This window comes from Hyla sarda, chromosome 9 (assembly GCF_029499605.1).
Source record: "Hyla sarda isolate aHylSar1 chromosome 9, aHylSar1.hap1, whole genome shotgun sequence".
NCBI lineage: Eukaryota > Metazoa > Chordata > Amphibia > Anura > Hylidae > Hyla > Hyla sarda.
This window is the reverse complement of record NC_079197.1, coordinates 174,529,249-174,552,486: the sequence shown is the minus strand read 5'-3', so window position 1 is coordinate 174,552,486 and position 23,238 is coordinate 174,529,249. Positions and strand designations below refer to the sequence as shown.

Sequence of the window (23,238 nt, the reverse complement as noted above, 5' to 3'; positions counted from 1 at the left end):
CTCCCCCTCATACACCTACCCCATCTCCTAATACTCCTCCCCCTCATACACTTACCCCATCTCCTAATACTCCTCCCCCTCATACACTTACCCCATCTCCTAATACTCCTCCCCCTCATACACTTAACCATCTCCTAATACTCCTCCCCCTCATACACTTACCCCATCTCCTAATACTCCTCCCCCTTATACACTTACCCCATCTCCTAATACTCCTCCCCCTCATACACTTACCCATCTCCTAATACTCCTCTCCCTGATACACTTACCCATCTCCTAATAATCCTCCCCCTCATACACTTACCCCGTCTCCTAATACTCCTCCCCCTCATACACTTACCCCATCTCCTAATACTCCTCCCCCTCATACTCTTACCCCATCTCCTAATACTCCTCCCCCTCATACACTTACCCCATCTCCTAATACTCCTCCCCTCATACACTTACCCCATCTCCTAATACTCCTCCTCCTTATACACTTACCCCATCTCCTAATACTCCTCCCCCTCATACTCTTACCCCATCTCCTAATACTCCTCCCCTCATACACTTACCCCATCTCCTAATACTCCTCCTCCTTATACACTTACCCCATCTCCTAATACTCCTCCCCCTCATACTCTTACCCCATCTCCTAATACTCCCACCCCTGCAATTACCCTGGCGGCTGCTATGCGGGATGAGTCTGCTCTGAGTCTCTTGAATACGGCGTTGCAGGAACTGGATGTAGGAGATGACGCTGACAAGCAAGTTCTGGGATTTACAATATATATATATATATATATATAGAGAGAGAGAGAGAGTAAATATGTATTTTATGTATACACACAGTACAGATCCTGTATACTACACATTGATATCACAAAGAAGCAGACATTATACACACTACTCAAAAAAATAAAGTGAACACTTACACAACACAATGTAACTCCAAGTCACTGACACTTGTGTGAGTTCCCACTGTCCACTCAGGAAGAGCACTGATTGACAATCAATTTCACATGGAACAGACAACAGGTGGAAATTATAGGCAATTAGCAAGACACCCCCAATAAGGGAGTGGTTCTGCAGGTGGTGACCACAGACCACTTCTCAGTTCCTATGCTTCCTGGCTGATGTTTTGGTCACTTTTGAATGCTGGCAGTGCTTTCACTCTAGTGGTAGCATGAGACGGAGTCTACAACCCACACAAGTGGCTCAGGTAGTGCAGCTCATCCAGGATGGCACATCAATGCGAGCTGTGGCAAGAAGGTTTGCTGTGTCTGTCAGCGTAGTGTCCAGAGCATGGAGGCGCTACCAGTAGACAGGCCAGTACATCAGGAGACGTGGAGGAGGCCGTAGGAGGGCAACAACCCAGCAGCAGGACCGCTACCTACGCCATTGTGCAAGGAGGAGCAGGAGGAGCACTGCCAGAGCCCTGCAAAATGGCCTCCAGCAGATCACAAATGTGCATGTGTCCACTCAAACGGTCAGAAACAGACTCCAAGAGGGGGGTATGAGGGCCCGATGTCCACAGGTGGGGGTTGTGCTTACAGCCCAACACTGTGCAGGACGTTTGGCAAATTTGCCACTGGTGCCCTGTGCTCTTCATAGATAAAAGCAGGTTCACACTGAGCACATGTGACAGACGTGACAGAGTCTGGAGACGCCATGGACAACGTTCTGCTGCCTGCAACATCCTCCAGCATGACCGGTTTGGCGGTGGGTCAGTAATGGTGTGGGGTGGCATTTCTTTGGGGCTGCACAGCCCTCCATGTGCTTGCCAGAGGTAGCCTGACTTCCATTAGGTACAGAGATGAGATCCTCAGACCCCTTGTGAGACCATATGCTGGTACGGTTGGCCCTGGGTTCCTCCTAATACAAGACAATGCTAGACCTCATGTGGCTGGAGTGTGTCAGCAGTTCCTACAAGAGGAAGGCATTGATGCTATGGACTGGGCGCCCGTTCCCCCTGAATCCGATTGAGCACATCTGGGACGTCTCGCTCCATCCACCACAGACTGTCCAGGAGTTGGCGGATGCTTTAGTCCAGGTCTGGGAGGACATCCCTCAGGAGACCATCCTCCACCTCATCAGGAGCATGCCCAGGCATTGTAGGGAGGTCATACGGGCACGTGGAGGCCACACACACTACTGAGCCTCATTGGGACTTGTATTAAGGACATTACATAAAGTTGGATCAGCCTGTAGTGGGGTTTTCCACTGTGATTTTGAGTGTGACTCCATATCCAGACCTCCAGGGGTTGATACATTTGATTTCCATTGATAATTTTTGTGTGATTTTGTTGTCAGCGAATTCAACTATGTAAAGACGAAAGTATTTCATACGATTAGTTCATTCAGATCTAGGATGTGTTATCTATCTTAGTGTTCACTTTAGTTTTTGAGCAGTGTACATAAGTTCTACATTACAAAACATATATACCAATTAGGGCTGCACAATATATCGCAAAAGCAATCGAATCGCGATTTTTGCGATATAGCGATATGGCCCCCCGGGAAAACTTGCGATTATCTGCTCTGGCTGGCTCCCGTTCGCTGCTGCAGGCGGGGGTGGGGGCGGCTAGAGCAGGTAAAAACGAATTTAAATACTAAAAGTCAGTGTTTCCCAATCAGTGATGGGAGAAGATGTGACCATGAGGGGAGAATGTGACGGGGGGAGATAGAAATTAAATGGGGAGATGTGAAATGGGCAGTGGGCAGAAAATGGGTGGATAGTTATAAAATGGAGGATATTGGACATGAAATGGCGGGTTTTCACCATTTATTTATTATATCGCATATCGCAATCGCAATATTTAGGCCCGTAATCGCAATCGCAAATTTTCCCCATATCGTGCAGCCCTAATACCAATGTACATATGTATACACCAACACATCACACAATGTTATATCCATTTGTGAATCCTTCTCCAGGACATATAATGTAACTACCGTGTTTCTCCGAAAATAAGACCGGGTCTTATATAAATTTTAGTCACAAAAAACACACTAGGGCTTATTTTCAGGGTAGGGCTTATTTATTTACGGTATGGGGGGCTGCAGCAGTGTGGAGGATGGGGGGCTGTAGGAGTGTGGAGGATGGGGGGGCTGCAGGAGTGTGAAGGATGGGGGGCTGCAGGAGTGTGGCTGCAGCCCCCCATACTCCTTCAGCCCCCCATCCTCCCCTTCCCCTGTCGTCCTCCACCCTCCTACCATACCCTACAGCAGTGTTTCCCAACCAATGTCCTCCAGCTGTTGCAAAACTACAACTCCCAGCATGCCCGGACAGCCTTTGGCTGTCCGGGCATGCTGGGAGTTGTAGTTTTGCAACAGCTGGAGGCACACTGGTTGGGAGACACTGTCCTACAGTGCCCCCCACCCCTCTGCCATAATAAACTTGGGTAGCGGTACTCATTTCACTTTCTTACCGTACCCTGCGGCGAGATCTTCTCCTGTAGCTTACCGTAGCAGCCGGGGGCAGGGACATGTCCGTGACGTCGGCCGTGCATACGCGCCGACGTTTTAGAACGTCAGCGTCCCTGCCCCGGCTGAATTACGGTAAGCCGCGGGACCAGCCAAAGGAGGCGGGGGGGTGGCCGAGGGGGGCTGTGGGGTCTGCGGGCATTACGCGGGTGGTCGGGGGGGATGTGGAATTTGCGGGCATTACCGCACTGTGGTGGCCGGGCGCGGTGTCGGGCCTGCGGGCATTACTGTGGCGGCCGGGGGGGGGGGGAAGCTATGGAGTCTGCGGGCATTACTGGCGGCGGTGGTCTGGATCTGGACCGCGGTCCGCCAGCAGATTACCCCTGGACTAGGTCTTATTTTCGGGGTAGGGCTTATATTGCAGCCCTACCCCATAATCCTGCTAGGGCTTACTTTCGGGGTAGGGTTTATTTTCGGGGAAACACGGCACTATGGTGCAAACAGCAGTCACATGAACTGACCTGGGCCCCCCGCACCTTCCGCTGACTGCCAGGAAGGATCATTGCCAGCTCCACCATGTCCACCGAATGTCTGTTTCTTAAAGGGGAACACACGTTATTTCTGTGCTCTGGGAGGAAACCAGTTGTTCTTTGTACTGACACCTTTTTATATTATCATACAATTCTGCTGCTGATATTATTCCGCGCAAACAAAGAACATGTTCATCGGTGACGGTACAGTGCCGCACGGTCCTACCGCGGCAGCCGCCAGAATGGAATCTCCGCTCCCAGAATTCTGCAAGCGGAGATTTCGTTCAAACTCCATAGTGTGAACATACCCTTAAAAGTAGTAAAATAAAACCTTATATATTGGGTATCATTGTAATCGTATGGACCTATAGAATTAAGATAAAATTTCATTTTTACCAAAAAGTGCACTGAGTAGAAATGGAAGCCCCCAACATTGCAGTCTTTTTTTTTTTTTTTCAATTTTTTTTCAATGTAAAAAATTTTTTGGGCCTCACTGTAAATTTTGAGGCAAAATGAGTAATGTTATTACAAAGTACAATGATAGCCGGGACCCTGGGCTAATAGCGTGCGGCACAGATCGTTGTGTCACGCGCTATTAACTCGCCGGTCAAAGTTGATCACCGCATCCAAAACGAAAGTTAAAGCTTCCTGGCAGCTGATCGGGACTATCGCGATAAAATTGCAATGTCCCGATCAGCTAGGACACGAGCGGAGGTCCCCTCACCCGCCACAGTCGCGGCCGATAGGTGTTTGATTGCTCCAAGCCTGAGCTACAGACATGAGCCCCTATCTCACTGATCCGTGCAAATCTATGGCTTTGAAGGGATCAGGGTAAAAGATCAGTGTGTGCAGTGTTATAGGTCCCTATGGGGGCTATAACACTGCAAAAAAAGTGAAAAAAAAACTGTTAATAAAGGTCATTTAACCCCTTCCCTAATAAAAGTTTGAATCACCCCCCTTTTCCCATAAAAAAAAAAAAAAAACTGTGTAAATAAAAATATGTGGTATCGTCACGTGTGTAAATGTCCGAACAATAAAAATATATTGTTAATTAAACCGCAGGGTCAATGGCGTACGCGCAAAAAAATTCCAAAGTCCAAAATAGCGTATTTTTGGTCACTTTTTATATCATAAAAAAATTTATAAAAAGCGATCAAAAAGTCCGATCACTGCAAAAATGGTACCGATAAAAACTTCAGAACACGGCGCAAAAAATGTGTCCTCATACCGGCCCGTACGCGGCAAAAGTAAAAAGTTATAGGGGTCAGAAGATGAGAATTTTAAACATATACATTTTCCTGCATGTAGTTATGATTTTTTCCAGAAGTGCGACAAAATCCAACCTATATAAGTAGGGGATCGTTTTAACCGTATGGACCTACAGAATAAATATCAGGTGTCATTTTTACCAAAATATGCACTGCGTAGAAACGGAAGCCCCCAAAAGTTACAAAATGACATTTTTTCTTCATTTGTTTTTCCATTTCGCCGTTGATTTTTGGGTGAAATGACTAATGTCACTGCAATGTAGAATTGGTGGCGTAAAAAATAAGCCATCATATTTTATGTGCAAAATTGAAAGCGTTATGATTTTTAGAAGGTGATGAAGAAAAAATGAAAATGCAAAAACAGAAAAACGCCGAGTCCTTAAGGGGTTAAAAGGTGAGGAGGAAAAAGAAACAAAAAAATGAAAAATTGCTGTGTCATTATGGGGTTAAATTAGAAAAAAAATATTTGTATGGTGCTAAAATGGTAAGAACTGAAAGCTGTTGCTATGGGCAACGATGTGAGTTACTCTTTTTTACAGTTTTTGGTGATCCGTCTCCCGGTCGTCATGGTTACAGCGGGGTACACACTGATGACACATGGCGCACGTACTAAAGAGGCTCCAAGATGGCGCCAAACCGTGAAGCATCATGGGAGGCAGAAGCAGGCGACTCACCTCCCACGCGGAGCTCCGGTGCTCTGAGCCCGAGGCCGGGAGCCGGAGGAGGCCGCAGATACCGGACAGCCCCGGCACTTCGCCATATTACTGGAGGACTGAATGAGAGAGAGAAAGAAAGAGCGGCGCGGAGGAGGCGACCAGGAGAAGGAGGGGCTAATCATTGACACGCCCACACCGCGACATGCCACGCCCACCTTACTAGGCGGGAACAGGGGAGATGACTGCAGCCTCAGGGGTTCTGGTGAGGCCCTGTAGTGTCTGCTGGGAGTTGTAGTGCTACTTAGTATGAAGGACTGGAATTATGTATACAAGAGGCAGTATATATAGAGAGTACAGCACTGCAGCTATCCATACAATCGGGGGTACACATCATGTGACTGCAGTATTATAATAGTCACATCACATGACTGAGGATATATCATACATTGTGTAATAATCACATGACTGAGAATATATAATACATCTGTAATAATCACATGACTGAGGATATATAATACATCAGTGTAATAATCACATGACTGAGGATATATCATACATCAGTGTAATAATCACATGACTGAGGATATATCATACATCTGTGTAATAATCACATGACTGAGGATATATCATACATCTGTGTAATAATCACATGACTGAGGATATATTATACATCTGTGTAATAATCACATGACTGAGGATATATTATACATCTGTGTAATAATCACATGACTGAGGATATATCATACATCTGTGTAATAATCACATGACTGAGGATATATTATACATCTGTGTAATAATCACATGACTGAGGATATATTATACATCTGTGTAATAATCACATGACTGAGGATATATCATACATCTGTGTAATAATCACATGACTGAGGATACATCAGTGTAATAATCACATGACTGAGGATATATAATACATCTGTGTAATAATCACATGACTGAGGATATATCATACATCTGTGTAATAATCACATGACTGAGGATATATAATACATCTGTGTAATAATCACATGACTGAGGATATATAATACATCTGTGTAATAATCACATAACTGAGGATATATTATACATCTGTAATAATCACATGACTGAGGATATACCATACATCAGTGTAATAATCACATGACTGAGGATATATCATACATCAGTGTAATAATCACATGACTGAGGATATATCATACATCTGTAATAATCACATGACTGAGGATTAATACATCTGTGTAATAATCACATGACTGCAGATATAACATACATCAGTGTAATAATCACATGACTGAGGATATATCATACATCAGTGTAATAATCACATGACTGAGGATATATCATACATCTGTAATAATCACATGACTGAGGACATATAATACATCAGTGTAATAATCACATGACTGAGGATATATCATACATCAGTGTAATAATCACATGACTGAAGATATATTATACATCAGTGTAATAATCACATGACTGAGGATATATAATACATCTGTGTAATAATCACATGACTGCAGATATATCATACATCAGTGTAATAATCACATGACTGAGGATATATCATACATCTGTAATAATCACATGACTGAGGATATATCATACATCAGTGTAATAATCACATGACTGAGGATATATCATACATCAGTGTAATAATCACATGACTGAAGATATATTATACATCAGTGTAATAATCACATGACTGAGGATATATAATACATCAGTGTAATAATCACATGACTGAGGATATATAATACATCTGTGTGATAATCACATGACTGAGGATATATAATACATCTGTGTGATAATCACATGACTGAGGATATATAATACATCTGTGTGATAATCACATGACTGAGGATATATCATACATCAGTGTAATAATCACATGACTGAGGATATATAATACATCTGTGTGATAATCACATGACTGCAGATATATTATACATCAGTGTAATAATCACATGACTGCAGATATATTATACATCGGTGTAATAATAATCACATGACTGCAGATATATTATACATCAGTGTAATAATAATCACATGACTGCAGATACATTATACATCAATGTAATAATAATCACATGACTGAAGATATATACATCAATGTAATAATAATCACATGACTGGGGATATATAATACATCAGTGTAATAATAATCACATGACTGCAGATACATTATACATCATTGTAATAATCACATGACTGCAGATACATTATACATCAGTGTAATAATAATCAAATGACTGAGGATATATCATACATCAGTGTAATAATCACATGACTGAGGATATATCATACATCATTGTAATAATCACATGACTGCAGATATATTATACATCAATGTAATAATAATCACATGACTGCAGATATATTATACATCAATGTAATAATCACATGACTGCAGATATATTATACATCAATGTAATAATCACATGACTGCAGATATACATCAATGTAATAATAATCACATGACTGCAGATATATTATACATCAATGTAATAAAAATCACATGACTGCAGATATATTATACATCAATGTAATAATCACATGACTGCAGATATATTATACATCAATGTAATAATCACATGACTGCAGATATATTATGCATCAATGTAATAATAATCACATGACTGCAGATATATTATACATCAATGTAATAATCACATGACTGCAGATATATTATACATCAATGTAATAATCACATGACTGCAGATATATTATACATCAATGTAATAATCACATGACTGCAGATATATTATGCATCAATGTAATAATAATCACATGACTGCAGATATATTATACATCAATTTAATAATCACATGACTGCAGATATACATCAATGTAATAATAATCACATAACTGGATATATACATCAATGTAATAAAAATCACATGACTGCAGATACATTATACATCAGTGTAATAATCACATGACTGAGGATATATCATACATCAGTGTAATAATCACATGACTGCAGATACATTATACATCAATGTAATAATCACATGACTGCAGATACATTATACATCAGTGTAATAATAATCACATGACTGCAGATATATTATACATCAGTGTAATAATAATCACATGACTGCAGATACATTATACATCAGTGTAATAATAATCACATGACTGCAGATACATTATACATCAGTGTAATAATCACATGACTGCAGATACATTATACATCAATGTAATAATCACATGACTGCAGATATATAATACATCAGTGTAATAATCACATGACTGCAGATATATTATACATCAGTGTAATAATCACATACATCAGTATAATTATAATCACTACAGACATTCGGCTGTCCGGGCATGCTAGGAATTGTAGCTTTGCAGCAGCTGGAGGCACCCTGCTTACAACCATCACACTTGTCTGTCACTGAGAGGGACTGAAGCCACTAGGCCTGTTGTGTCTCTATATATAGACCTGCAGAGTGTATTATTTCCTCCGCTTACACAATACCCCATTCACTTGTGTGGAAACGTATTAGGTCAGTATAAACATGGAGACTATCTGTAGCGCTCGCTGATCGATCAATAATAGTGTACCGGCCACCAGATTGCAGACAAGTCAATGTAATCTTTGGACCGCAGCTGTCGCGCCATTGCTAAAAATCAATCAATAGAGCTACGAAGAGTCTCCCGGATCCCGGGCCTCAGGCGTAGAATCCTGCAACGTGCGAACACGGCCTAACATGGTTACGGAGGTGAGGGGCATGCTGGGAAAAGACTATGGGGGCAGATTTATCAAAAACTGTCCAGAGTCCACTGAGTTGCCCATAGCAACCAATCGGATCACTTCTTTCATTTTTGAAAAGGCCTCTGGAAAATGAAAGAAGCGATCCGATTGGTTGCTATGGGCAACTCAGCAACTTTTCCTCTGCACAGGTTTTGATGAATCTGCTGTGTGCGGATTGTGCTGCTTCTTTACCACACGTGGGAGAGCTGCCAGCTGCTTTGGCGCGGTCACGCCGTTCAATTTTTTTCAGGGTGACATGGAGACCGCTGCAGCTGATCACCCCGGCTGACAATGTGCAGTGACGACAATGGCGGCCGCACAAATATTTATCTGAACGAGGGACGAGGGCGCCGCTGTATTTACCCAGCAGCGCCTGCTGGTAGCACACAAAGCGCTCACTGTTTACCCCACACAGCAGCCCCATGTAACATCCAGTCCACACAAATGATCAATTATTCCTGTGTAAACTCCAGTCCCGGAGCCCTCGTCATCGTCTTGTTCTGTTGCGCCATTCTGGACTCTAAGAAAGTTGGGTGGAAAGAAGATTTCTGGGCAATCCTGCTCATTGTTGACCAGATCAGCATCCTTGATACAGGACATTTAGGGCCCCGTGCACACTACAGAAATTTCCGGCAGATTCAAGGTTATTTTTGCGCATAATTTGATGCAGAAATTAACCCCCGCAGTTCAAAGTCTCTTGACTAATGGACTTTTCCAGGTGGAACTCCGAATTCCACCATCTGGATCTGTGCCGGAAGTTAGTGTGCGCGGTGCAGCAGAATCCCATTGAGATCACTGAGCGGGAAATCCGTAGTGTGCATGGGCCCTTAGGCCGCATTTACGTGATGATTTTTGCATCCGTTAAACGCACGGCCTAAAATGACATGCAAATAAATCGCATGCGTCTAAAAAATCGTATATGACAGACATTTTTTATCGCTTTTTGTATCTGTTTTTATGTTTTTTCAGTCTTTTTAGAACAATGTTTTCCAGCCAGTACACCTCCAGCTGTTGCAAAACTACAACTCCCAGCATGCCCGGACAGCCGTTGGCTGTCCGGGCATGCTGGGAGTTGTAGTTTTGCAACAGCTAGAGGCACCCTGGTTGGGAAACAATGTGACTATTGCTCAGCTACTGGGCTTGTGTAAAAAAAAAAAAAAATATGAAAAATTTAGTGATACGATTCAATACATTTTACGAATATGTACGACAAAGTGGGACAAAAAATCGGGCACTGTCTATCTCTAATATAGATAATAAAAAAAAAAAAGTATTAAAATTGTGTATTTTATATTTGAAAACCGGCCACTAGGGGTCTCCCTCCTAGTGGCCGGCTGCAGCCTGGCGTTATATCACGACTGAATTAGGACCAATGCCGGCCAGGCAATCGATCCTATTTCAGTCAGTATGCGCTCCCTGCCTGTCAATCAGACAGGCGGGAGTGAGCACTGTGAATGCCGGGGCTGCACTCATTGGCTGCCTAGCCTTGCAGCTGCCTCATTGGCTGCCTGCCCCCGGCATGTACAGTCTGGAGTCCCGGGTCTCGGCGGTGAGCACGGCAGGTGGGCGATGCTCTTATACTCCTCCTCCCTGGATAACACTACAATGCTAAACAGGGAGGAGGAGACCCCGGAGCAGCCTACCGTGCTATTTGCCGCTCATCTATGCGCGCTCCCTACAGGAGTGCAGCATAGATGAGGTGAGGGTGGAAGTCAGCACCCAGCAGGCATCAGTGACGTCATACCTGCTGGGGAAGCAGGCTTCCGCCAGAGCTAGACAGACGAGCAGAAGATGAGACATTTATACAGTGGGGATCAAAATTTGGGCACCCCAGGTAAAAATGTGTATTAATGTGCATAAAGAAGCCAAGGAAACATGGAAAAATCTCCAAAAGGCATCAAATTACAGATTAGACATTCTTATAATATGTCAACAAAAGTTAGATTTTATTTCCATCATTTACACTTCCAAAATAACAGAAAACAAAAAAATGGCGTCTACAAAAGTTTGGACACCCTGCTGAATTTATAGCATGCACTGCCCCCTTTGCAAAGCTGAGACCTGCCAGTGTCATGGATTGTTCTCAATCATCCTCTGGGAAGACCACGTGATGTCAATCTCAAAGGTTTTAAATGCCCAGACTCATCTGACCTTGCCCCAACAATCAGCACCATGGGTTCTTCTAAGCAGTTGTCTAGAAATCGGAAACTGAAAATAGTTGACGCTCACAAAGCTGGAGAAGGCTATAAGAAGATAGCAAAACATTTTCAGATGTCAATATCCTCTGTTCAGAATGTAATTAAGAAATGGCATCATCAGGAAGGTGGAAGTTAAAGCAAGATCTGGAAGACCAAGAAAAATATCAGACAGAACAGCTCGCAGGATTGGGAGAAAAACAATTCAAAACCCATGTTTGCCTGCACAATCCCCCCAGAAAGATCTGGCAGACACTGGAGTTGTGGTACACTATTCCACTATAAATAGATACGTGTACAAATATGGTCTTCATGAAGAGTCATCAGAAGAAAACCTCTTCTACGTCCTCACCACAAAAATCAGCGTTTGAACTTTGAAAATGAACATATAGACAAACCTGATGCATTTTGGAAACAAGTTCTGTGGACCGATGAGGTTAAAATTGAACTTTTTGGCCGGAATGAGCAAAGGTATGTTTGGAGAAGAAGGGGAACAGAATTTAATGAAAAGAACCTCTGTCCAACTGTTAAGCATGGGGGTGGATCAATCATGCTTTGGGGTTGTATTGCAGTCAGTGGCACAGGGAGCATCTCATGAGTAGAAGGAAAAATGGATTCAATAAAATTTCAGCAAATTTTGGATGCTAACGTGATGCCATCTGTGAAAAAGCTGAAGTTTAAGAGCGGATGGCTTCTACAAATGGATAATGATCCTAAACACACCTCGAAATTCATGGGGGATTACATCAAGAGGCGTAAACTGAAGGTTTTGCCATGGCCTTCACAATCTCCTGACCTCAACATAATTGAAAATCTATGGATAGACCTTAAAAGAGCAGTGCGTGACAGACCCAGAAATCTCAAAGAACTGGAAGACTTTTGTAAGGAAGAATGGGCAAAGATACTGTTACGCCTAGCGCTCCGGGTCCCCGCTCCTCCCCGGAGCGCTCACGGCGCCCTTCTTCCTGCAGCTCCCCGGTCAGCGCTGACCGGGAGCGCTGCTCTGCCATGGCCGTTGGGGATGCGATTCGCACAGCGGGACGCGCCCGCTTGCGAGTCGCATCCCAGGTCACTTACCCGTTCCCGTCTCCTGCGGTCATGTGCTGGCGCGCGCGGCTCCGCTCTCTAGGGCGCGCGCGCGCCAGCTCCCTGAGACTTAAAGGGCCAGTGCACCAATGATTGGTGCCTGGCCCAATTAGCTTAATTGGTTCCCACCTGTTCCCTGCTTATATCTAGTCTCCTCCCATGCACTCCCTTGCCGGATCTTGTTGCCTTAGTGCCAGTGAAAGCGTTCTTTGTGTGTTTATACCCTGTGTACCAGAACTATTGCTATCTCCCCTGACTACGAACCTTGCCGCCTGCCCCCGACCTTCTGCTACGTCCGACTTTGCTTCTGCCTACTCCCTTGTACCTCGCCTATCTTCAGCAGCCAGAGAGGTGCCGTTGCTAGTGGATACGACCTGGTCACTACCGCCGCAGCAAGACCATCCCGCTTTGCGGCGGGCTCTGGTGAAAACCAGTAGTGTCTTAGAACCGGTCCACTAGCACGGTCCTCGCCATCCCTCTCTGGCACAGAGGATCCACCTCCTGCCAGCCGGCATCGTGACAGTAGATCCGGCCATGGATCCCGCTGAAGTTCCTCTGCCTGTTGTCGCCGACCTCCCCACACTGGTCGCCCAGCAAGCCCGACAGATTGCCCAACAAGATCACCAGCTGTCGTACTTGACCACCATGACTCAGCAACTCCAGTCGCAGCTACAGCAGATTCAGTCTCAGCTACAGCAGCAGCAACCATCTCCTCCGCCAGCTCCTGCACCTCTTCCGCAGCGAGTGGCCACTCCTAGCCTCCGCCTGTCTTTGCCGGACAAATTTAATGGGGACTCTAAGTTTTGCCGTGGCTTCCTTTCCCAATGTTCCCTGCATCTGGAGATGATGTCGGATCAGTTTCCTACTGAAAGGTCTAAGGTGGCTTTCGTAGTCAGCCTTCTGTCTGGAAAAGCCCTGTCATGGGCCACACCGCTCTGGGACCGCGATGACCCTGTCACTGCCTCTGTACACTCCTTCTTCTCGGAAATTCGAAGTGTCTTTGAGGAACCTGCCCGAGCCTCTTCTGCTGAGACTGCCCTGCTGAACCTGGTCCAGGGTAATTCCTCCGTTGGCGAGTACGCCATACAATTCCGTACTCTTGCTTCTGAACTATCCTGGAATAATGAGGCTCTCTGCGCGACCTTTAAAAAAGGCCTATCCAGCAACATTAAGGATGTTCTGGCCGCACGAGAGACTCCTGCTAACCTGCATGAACTCATTCATCTAGCCACTCGCATTGACATGCGTTTCTCTGAGAGGCATCAAGAGCTCCGCCAGGAAAAGGACTTAGATCTCTGGACACCTCTCCCACAGTCTCCACTGCAATCTGCGCCTAGGCCTCCCGCCGAGGAGGCCATGCAAGTGGATCGGTCTCGCCTGACCCTGGAAGAGAGGAATCGCCGTAAGGAAGAGAATCTTTGTTTGTACTGTGCCAGTACTGAACATTTTCTGGTGGATTGCCCAATCCGTCCTCCACGTCTGGGAAACGCACGCTCGCACTCAGCTCTCGTGGGTGTGGCGTCTCTTGATGCCAAGTCGGCTTCTCCACGTCTCACGGTACCTGTTCGGATTTCCACTTCAGCCAGCTCTCCCCTCTCAGCCGTGGCCTGCCTGGACTCTGGAGCTTCTGGGAACTTTATTCGGGACTCCTTTGTGAATAAATTCCGGATTCCGGTGACCCGTCTTGTCAAGCCACTCCACATTTCCGCGGTCAACGGAGCCAGGGTGGACTGTACCATACGTTTCCGCACGGAGCCCCTTCTTATGAGCATCGGATCTCACCACGAGAGGATTGAACTTTTGGTCCTCCCCAATTGCACCTCGGAAATTCTCCTTGGACTTCCCTGGCTTCAACTTCATTCCCCAACCCTGGATTGGTCCACTGGGGAGATCAAGAGTTGGGGGTCCTCTTGTTCCAAGAACTGTCTAAAACCGGTTCCCAGTAACCCTTGCCGTAACTCTGTGGTTCCTCCTGTATCTGGTCCCCCTAAGGTCATTAAGGACTCTGCCTGCCACAGGAAATGCCCCTCCCCCCCTCCCAGTTCCATCAGGCAAGCTTCTGTGTCCCCTCATGGCCCTCGTCCTGGTGTCACACTGCCCCGTGCCAGGTCCCGCCCTCTGCCCTCTCTCCCCATTCCTACTCCTGCGGTTCTGCCTGCCGTTGAGGAATCCCCCCATCCTTTCCCGGTGTCCTCATCCCAGGGGAGGCAGTTTCCCGATAAAGAGAAGGGGAGACCTAAGGGGGGGGGTACTGTTACGCCTAGCGCTCCGGGTCCCCGCTCCTCCCCGGAGCGCTCACGGCGCCCTTCTTCCTGCAGCTCCCCGGTCAGCGCTGACCGGGAGCGCTGCTCTGCCATGGCCGTTGGGGATGCGATTCGCACAGCGGGACGCGCCCGCTTGCGAGTCGCATCCCAGGTCACTTACCCGTTCCCGTCTCCTGCGGTCATGTGCTGGCGCGCGCGGCTCCGCTCTCTAGGGCGCGCGCGCGCCAGCTCCCTGAGACTTAAAGGGCCAGTGCACCAATGATTGGTGCCTGGCCCAATTAGCTTAATTGGTTCCCACCTGTTCCCTGCTTATATCTAGTCTCCTCCCATGCACTCCCTTGCCGGATCTTGTTGCCTTAGTGCCAGTGAAAGCGTTCTTTGTGTGTTTATACCCTGTGTACCAGAACTATTGCTATCTCCCCTGACTACGAACCTTGCCGCCTGCCCCCGACCTTCTGCTACGTCCGACTTTGCTTCTGCCTACTCCCTTGTACCTCGCCTATCTTCAGCAGCCAGAGAGGTGCCGTTGCTAGTGGATACGACCTGGTCACTACCGCCGCAGCAAGACCATCCCGCTTTGCGGCGGGCTCTGGTGAAAACCAGTAGTGTCTTAGAACCGGTCCACTAGCACGGTCCTCGCCATCCCTCTCTGGCACAGAGGATCCACCTCCTGCCAGCCGGCATCGTGACAGATACCTCAAACAAGAATTGAAAGACTCTTGGCTGGCTAGAGAAAGCGTTTACAAGCTGTGATACTTGCCAAAGGGGGCAGTACAAGATATTAACTCTGCAGGGTGCCCAAACTTTTGCAGACGGCATTTTTTAGTTTTCTGTTATTTTGAAAGTGTAAATAAAATCTAACTTTTGTTGACATATTATAAGAATGTCTAATCTGTAATTTGATGCCTTTGGGAGATTTTTCCATCTTTCCTTGGCTTCTTTATGCACATTAATAAAAATTTTAGCTGGGGTGCCCAAACTTTTTTTTTTATAGGCAGGGAGGGGGTTAGGGATAGATTAGCAATAGGTAGGGACAGAAAAAAAAAACAGATGGTGGGAGCTACTCTTTAAGCATATGATTTCAGGCCATCCGTTTCAGCAATACATTTGACGGATGCAAAATTTGTTATGTGAATCCGGCCCTAACTCTGCACGCAGACTAAGCACCATTGTGTAGAGACGGCCTTGATTCCATTCTTTGTCCTGTTGTGTTGCTGCTTCTGGATCATGCCACCTTTCATCTGCTTCTTGTTTGTTTTCCTCAGCTCACGCTTGGCTGCATTAGAACATTGCGGACGACGGCAATGGCGATAAGAGACGGCGGGCATTTGTGGCATGGACACCTTGAGCTTACCATGCGACACGTCAGACAACGCAGCTCATATTTTTTTACTTTTGTATTCATAACAATAGGGGTGAGGTTCAATCAATCTTTCCCAACTCTCTCAGCTTTTGCAAAACTACAACTCCCAGCGTGCTGGGAGTTGTAGTTTTGCAACAGCAGGGGTCACACTGGATGAGAAACACAGGGCTAGATAGTTACAATAGTACAATGTAAAAATTACACTGCAAATGTGAACGCTCCTCCCTGTACCAGGTCACCCCCTAATGTATGGAGCCTTCACTTGCATCGGCGCCAGAGATGTGGCCCTCTGCACTGCCAGAAATTTGCAGCACGTGTTTCTATTAAAGATTCCGCTCTGTTCACCTGACGTCCTTCAATGGACACTCTCAGTATCAAAAAATGTTTCTATGTTGTACATCTTGGCAAAACATTAACCTAATATACTTCATTAAAAAATGTTATTTACTTTTTTATAGAAATCATGGCTTTAAAAAAAAGACCACTAGGGGTCCCCATACCATCCAGAACATAATCCTGTCTGGCTGCAACATCATCTTTGTCCCAGCTGAAGCACAGGCTGGGACAAAGTCCAGGAAGTGAGTGTGGGACTAGCACTCCTCTGTGCTCACTCCTGTCCTATCAGACTGCAGCATGAAAACAGAGAGGAGGAGGTTACAGAGCAGCCTGCAGTGATTGGATGAAGAGACACAGCACAGCAGATTCAGGGAGGAAATTAATGCATAATAAGTGAGGGCGGGCTCAGTGCTTGCCTTGGACATGCCCCTTCCTGAGCAGTGGATGTCGAATGAGTGAGCAGCAGAACAGAGGGATTTGGGAGCCAAATACAGAAGCTAGACACATAAAAATAGACATGTAAAGGATCTACATGGCCCAGTGAGTAACATATAGAAGCATTATGTTTTTCTGTGATATGGAAGGTGAACCAAAATCAAAGCCAAATTTCTGTGACCAAATGATACCCGACAGGACATGGCCTGGTTATAAATCGCCGCTGTCTGCCATGAATGCATTATCAGGGAGGACGTGGGCGTGTAAACTTTTTTTATCAGCTCACAGGTGCTGCAGCCTCTCCCTGATTCTGGAAGCAGAGACATCAGGACAGGAAAGTGACAGCAAATCCCTGCAGCCTCTCCATCTTATCTACCCAATCTCCACGATAGACCTGGATCTGCAGACAGAGATCCTCATCTGACAATCTCCTAGACCAGTCTACAGAGGGTACTGATCATTTATTCCCTTAATTTCAAAAACAGACCCGGATATGAAGTTGGAGGGTTCTGATTACAATCTCATCTCCAAAGTCTCCGAAATAGACCTGGATCTGCAGATTGAGGGTCCTGACACAAAATCTTATTTCTCCAATCTTTAGAGTGGACCCGGATCTGATTAGGGAGGGTTCAGATTCACAATCTCATCTCTGAATATGTAGAATAGACTTGGAACTGCAAACAGAAGATCCTGACACAATCGCATATACCCAGTCTCTGAAATAGACCTGGATCTGCAGACAGAGTATCCTGATTTACAGTCTCTTCTCATTGTCTCTGGAATAGACCTGGACCTGCAGGAAGAGGTTCTTGACTTACAGTCTTCTTTCCAAGTCTACAGGATAGACCTTAGTCTAAGGACATCTAATTTAAAATCTCATCTCCCAATCTGTATAATAGACTTAGGGCTCCTAACTCACAGTCTCTTCTCGGAATCTTTGGAATAGACCAGGATCGGCAGACAGAGGTTCCTAACTCACAGCCTCTTCTCGTAATCTCTGGAATAGACCTGGACCTGCAGACAGAGGCTCCTAAATCACAGCCTCTTCTCGTAATCTCTGGAATAGACCTGGACCTGCAGGCAGAGGTTCCTGACTTACAGTCTCCATTCCCAGTCTAGAGGATAGACCTGGGTCTACCGACATCTAACTCCCAATCTCATCTCCCTATCTGTATAAATTGCTGACGCACAATCCCATCTCTGCAGTCAATAGACCAGGATCTGCATAGAGAGTATCCTAATTGACAGGCTCTTCTGAATAGACCTGGATCTGCGAAAGGAAGATCCTGACCCTGACACACAATCTCATCTTTCCAATCTCTGGAATAGACCTAGATCTGCAGACAGAGTATCCCAAAGCACAGTCTCTTCTCATAATCTCTGGAATTGACCTGGACATGTCTCAAAATCTCCTCTCCATGTCTAGAGAATAGACCTAGATCTACAGACTGAGGGTCCTGACTCAAAATCTCATCTCCCTTATCTTCAAAACAGACTTGATGCTCTGCTCAGTATTCCATGACGCAGATGGTCCACCCAATCTCTGTGCTCTGAGGAATATTCCAGTTGACCAGAACCTACAATCATGGTGGGATTCTTGATCCAGGTAAGATTTGTAGTGTTATTATGGATGGTGCATGTATTAAGTTGTCTATAGATATAAAGATGTGTCCATGATCCAGTAAACATTCCAGACATTTATCGGGAAGAAGCCACAAATGAACAGATTATGTATGGTGGGAAATATCTGCATCCTTTAATGATTTTTGGGGTGTTTTCTTGAGTGAACCACAGACTACGACTGTATCATTCATCAGTACTGAGAGACATGGGAGTGGTCCGTGTAAACACTGATGCTTCTGTCACAATCTAAAATGTCTCTATTAGATGCAGCAATGATCCTTCAAGGGGTACTCCAGTGGAAAACAATTATTATTATTTTTTTAAATCAACCACTGCCAGAAAGTTAAACAGATTTGTAAATTACTTCTATTTAAAAATCATAATCCTTCCAGTACTTATGAGCTGCTCTATACTACAGAGGAAGTTCTTTTCTTTTTGAATTTCCTTTCTGTCTGACCACCATGATCTCTGCTGACACTTCTGTCCATGTCAGGAACTGTCCAGAGCAGGATAAGTTTGCTATAAGGATTTGCTCCTGCTCTGAACAGTTCCTGACATGGACAGAGATCACTGTGGTCAGACTGGAAACAACTACACAACTTCCTGAGGAGCATACAGCAGCTGATAATAGAAGGATTACGTTTTTTTTAATAGAAGTCATTTACAAATCTGTTTAACTTTCTGTCACCAGTTGATTTAAAAAAAATTGTTTACCACCGGAGTACCCCTTTAAAGTGTACCTGACATTTAGAAAAACATATGACTCATCACCATCAAACGTTTTGATAAGTTGGGGTCTCAGTGCTACGAATCCCCACTGATAAGGAGAAAGAGCAGGGAGAAGAGCGCTTCACTCCCTTTCTGGCAGCCATCTCTATCCAGCTTCTCTGCAAAAACACCCTAGACTTATAATGTGGCTGCAGGAAGAAGTCTGTCCCCTGATTGTTCTCTTAATCAGTAGGGTGTCTAAGCACTGAGACCTCGACTGATCAAACATTTTGATATTTTAATTTTCTTTAAATTACATTTTAAATATTTACATTTTAAATGGGTCCTGACTTTTTTTTTTTTAGTAAACTGTCCATAAATGAATAGTACAAGAGAAATTTGGTAATATATCTAAGAAAGTACAGTGAAAGCTCTTTTAGACAACCACCAAATTTGCACAAAAAAGTTGTCAAAGAATGCATATTAAACTTTATCTCTATAGCAAAGCCTTAGGGTCTATTCATAATTCCACCACAAATTAAAGCCCATGGATTCTATGGGATTCCGCACTCCCATTCACACTTCAGAAATTCCGCTTGTGAATGGGAGTGCGGAATCCCATAGAAGTCTATGGGCTTTAATTTGAGGTAGAAATTCCGCCGTCTGGCTAAGGTCTGCTGCAAAGGGTCTATTCACACGGCGGAATTTCTGCCTCAAATTAAAGCCCATAGACTTCTATGGTATTCTGCACTCCCATTCACACTTACAAAATTCTGCAAGCGGAATTTCAGAAGTGTGAATGGGAGTGCAGAATCCCATAGAATCTATGGGCTTTAATTAGTGGTGGAATTCCGCTGTGTGAATAAACCCTAAGGCTTTGTTATAGAGATAAAGTAGAGCAGGATCCCCTCTTCTGTATGTGCTGTGTATGGAGACATCATAGCAGCCAGTCTATACCCACTAACTCAGAGAAAGTTAAAAGAGATGGAGGAGAAAACGAGGGAAAAATACCTTATACTAGTTATATAATGGTCAGAAATAGCGCCATCTCTCATCTATAAACACATGATAGTTTACCCTGAAAAGTTGTGAGATCATAGGGAATTATTGTTACTTCTACTGCCAGATTTAATGAGAATACTTTTGCCCATTGACCACAAGAATTAGGGAGCACTGGCGTTTAATCAACAGTCTGTCTTACCGCCATTCATTGTACTTTCCTATACTTGTGCTTTGAGGACTTGGGTTTTGTAGATGAGGAAGCAGAGCTACATAGTTGGGATTTTTTTTCCTTTATCCATGTTGTTAGTTGCCAGATGGACTTTTTTTGGGCTTTCTATGTGGTATTGACTCTGTAATTTATCTTGCAGCTGATCCTAAATCCTCCGACTCCTCAAGATGACTCTCCATTTTCCATCTTGTCTACCATGAACTTCTCGCCAGCTGTTTCAGGGAGCGCTTCCTCTGCCCCCTTGGTCACCAAGACTAACATTCCATACTTGTTGACAGAAGTGCTGACGGCAGTCATCTCAGTGGTGGGAAACACTCTAATCTGCCTGGCAATTATAAATGACCGCAGGCTTCGCACCGTCACTAACAACTTCCTGTTGTCTCTGGCTACTGCGGACATACTAGTGGGAGCTGTGGCCATCCCCTGTGCCATCATGCTGGACCTGGGCGTTTCAAATTGCAGTCTATATTCCTGTTTACTCATGCTCTGTAACCTCATGACATTTTCTTTGGCATCCATTTTTGGACTCCTCGCGGTAGCAGTAGAGCGCTACATCTCCATTTTGCGTCCCTTCCACTACCGGGCTCTGGTCACGCCGCGGTCTTCGGTAATAGTGATAATCTGCACCTGGATGTTGGCAGCACTCGCTGGCTTGATGCCACTTATGGGTTGGCGTCAACCATTCCCTCCTGAACGGGAGTGCCTCTTCAGTAGCCTCATCTCAGAATCTTACATGGTCTACCTTATATTTTTTGGCTGCGTGGTTTCACCACTGATCACCATGCTTGTGCTCTACGCTCGTATCTTCCTGGAGATTCGGAGGCAGATCCGACAGATTGCAGAATGGGCGGTGGACATGAGCCGAAGGAGGAGGAGGCGACGTGTTCTGGTCAGGGAGTTCCGAATGGCCACGTCGCTGTTCCTCGTCGTCTTCTGCTTCGTTGTTTGCTGGTTCCCTATTCATATCCTTAATGTTATACGACTCTTCTGCCCTCAGTGTGTGGTACCCACAGACCTTGTGCTCTCCGCTGTCATTCTCTCTCATGCCAATTCTGCTATTAATCCCATTATTTATGTTTTTCGGATGAGGACATTCCGACGGGCGATAGAAGCCACCTTGTCCTGCTCGTGTGGCTTCGGTGCTGTGGGAAGTGTCACTGCTTCCAGCATGGGAAAGGCTGCCCATGAACAGAGAGGTGAAGGCAACTTAAGGGATATTCCTCTGCCTGGAACCTAAATGTGAAAAGGGGAAGAAGAACAAAAATAACACCCTGAAAGGCTTGGTGTGTGGACACCCAATTTCCAACACATCCAGAAAACCAAATAAGTCGTACTGATATATAGAAATACATTTATTTGGTACTGCTCTACGTAAGTGTCAGCTTTCACTGTATTACTGTCATTCTATTCCTGAAATAGGAAGCCCTGGATGAACAGATGTATAGTGGTTACCAGATTTAGAAATGCTATAGCAGAAAACGGTGCCAAATGTGCATCCATGGCTGTGGTGAGTTCTGGAGAGGGTTAGGTGTTTGACATAGACAATTATGTAATAACGTGGAATAAACATCATGCAAATGTTTATTAAAAAAAAAAAACTTGATACTGGTGATCCAGACTTGGAACAGAAGCGACATAACTAGTGCGGTCACATAGGGGGCACTGCTGGGACATAAGGGTATGCTCACACAATGAGGAGATGCAATAGGCCAGTGGTCTCCAAACTGTGGATCTTTAGATATTGCAAAAAAAAAAAACTTCCAGCATGCTTTGCAACAGCTGGAGGTCCTCAGTTTGGAGGCCACTGTACAAGGCAAATCAATTAAAATCTGCCTAGATTATATATATATATATATATATATATATATATATATATATATATATATAAATAATCTAAGCTAAAAGTAAAGGACATAATATAAGGGCAGACTAGATGAACCAGGTGGTCTCAGTGTCTAATCAGACCTCACCTCTAATGCCTGAGACATCACTGCCTGCAATTTGACATTTCTGTCTCGATTCATTATATTATAGTGTATATTACATTATTCTTTATTATGCTGCAGACTTGTACTCACTATTCTGCTGGTGAGATCACTGTGTACATACATTACATTACTTATCCTGTACTGATCCTGAGTTATATCCTGTATTATACCCCAGAGCTGTACTCACTATTCTGCTGGGGAGGTCACTGTTGCATACATTACATTACTTATCCTGTACTGATCCTGAGTTATATCCTGTATTATACCCCAGAGCTGTACTCACTATTCTGCTGGTGAGGTCACTGTGTACATACATTACATTACTTATCCTGTACTGATCCTGAGTTATATCCTGTATTATACTCCAGAGCTGTACTCACTATTCTGCTGGTG

At 44.8% G+C, this 23,238-nt stretch overlaps 2 protein-coding genes across 5 annotated transcripts in view; one reads left to right on the top strand and one right to left on the bottom strand.

The window, feature by feature from the left end:
* The window catches only part of MEIOSIN (meiosis initiator), a 35,728-nt gene extending 29,672 nt beyond the window's left edge, over positions 1-6,056 (bottom strand). Inside the window, exons 1-3 of one of the 2 annotated variants that reach the window (XM_056540644.1) lie at positions 5,878-6,056; positions 3,927-3,996; positions 660-753 (exon numbers count right to left, since the gene is read on the bottom strand). In XM_056540644.1, the coding sequence (XP_056396619.1) occupies positions 660-753; positions 3,927-3,996; positions 5,878-6,041 (328 nt within the window). In that variant the 5' untranslated portion in view covers positions 6,042-6,056. Of the gene's footprint in view, positions 1-659; positions 754-3,926; positions 4,003-5,877 lie in introns of both variants that reach the window. The other variant, XM_056540643.1, reaches the window with a different exon arrangement.
* Positions 6,034-22,566, top strand: LOC130291652 (adenosine receptor A1-like). Of its 3 annotated transcripts, none has more exons than XM_056540653.1 (3): positions 6,097-6,121; positions 18,790-18,901; positions 20,997-22,566. In XM_056540653.1, the coding sequence occupies exons 2-3, from the start codon at positions 18,881-18,883 to the stop codon at positions 22,092-22,094; spliced, it is 1,119 nt and encodes a 372-aa protein (XP_056396628.1). In that variant the 5' UTR covers positions 6,097-6,121; positions 18,790-18,880; the 3' UTR covers positions 22,095-22,566. The 3 variants fall into 3 exon arrangements, with proteins under 3 accessions (XP_056396626.1, XP_056396628.1, XP_056396627.1); XM_056540652.1 differs by lacking the exon at positions 6,097-6,121 and adding an exon at positions 17,056-18,100; XM_056540651.1 differs by lacking the exon at positions 18,790-18,901 and having other exon boundaries at positions 6,034-6,121.
* Positions 22,567-23,238: the final 672 nt, after the last annotated feature.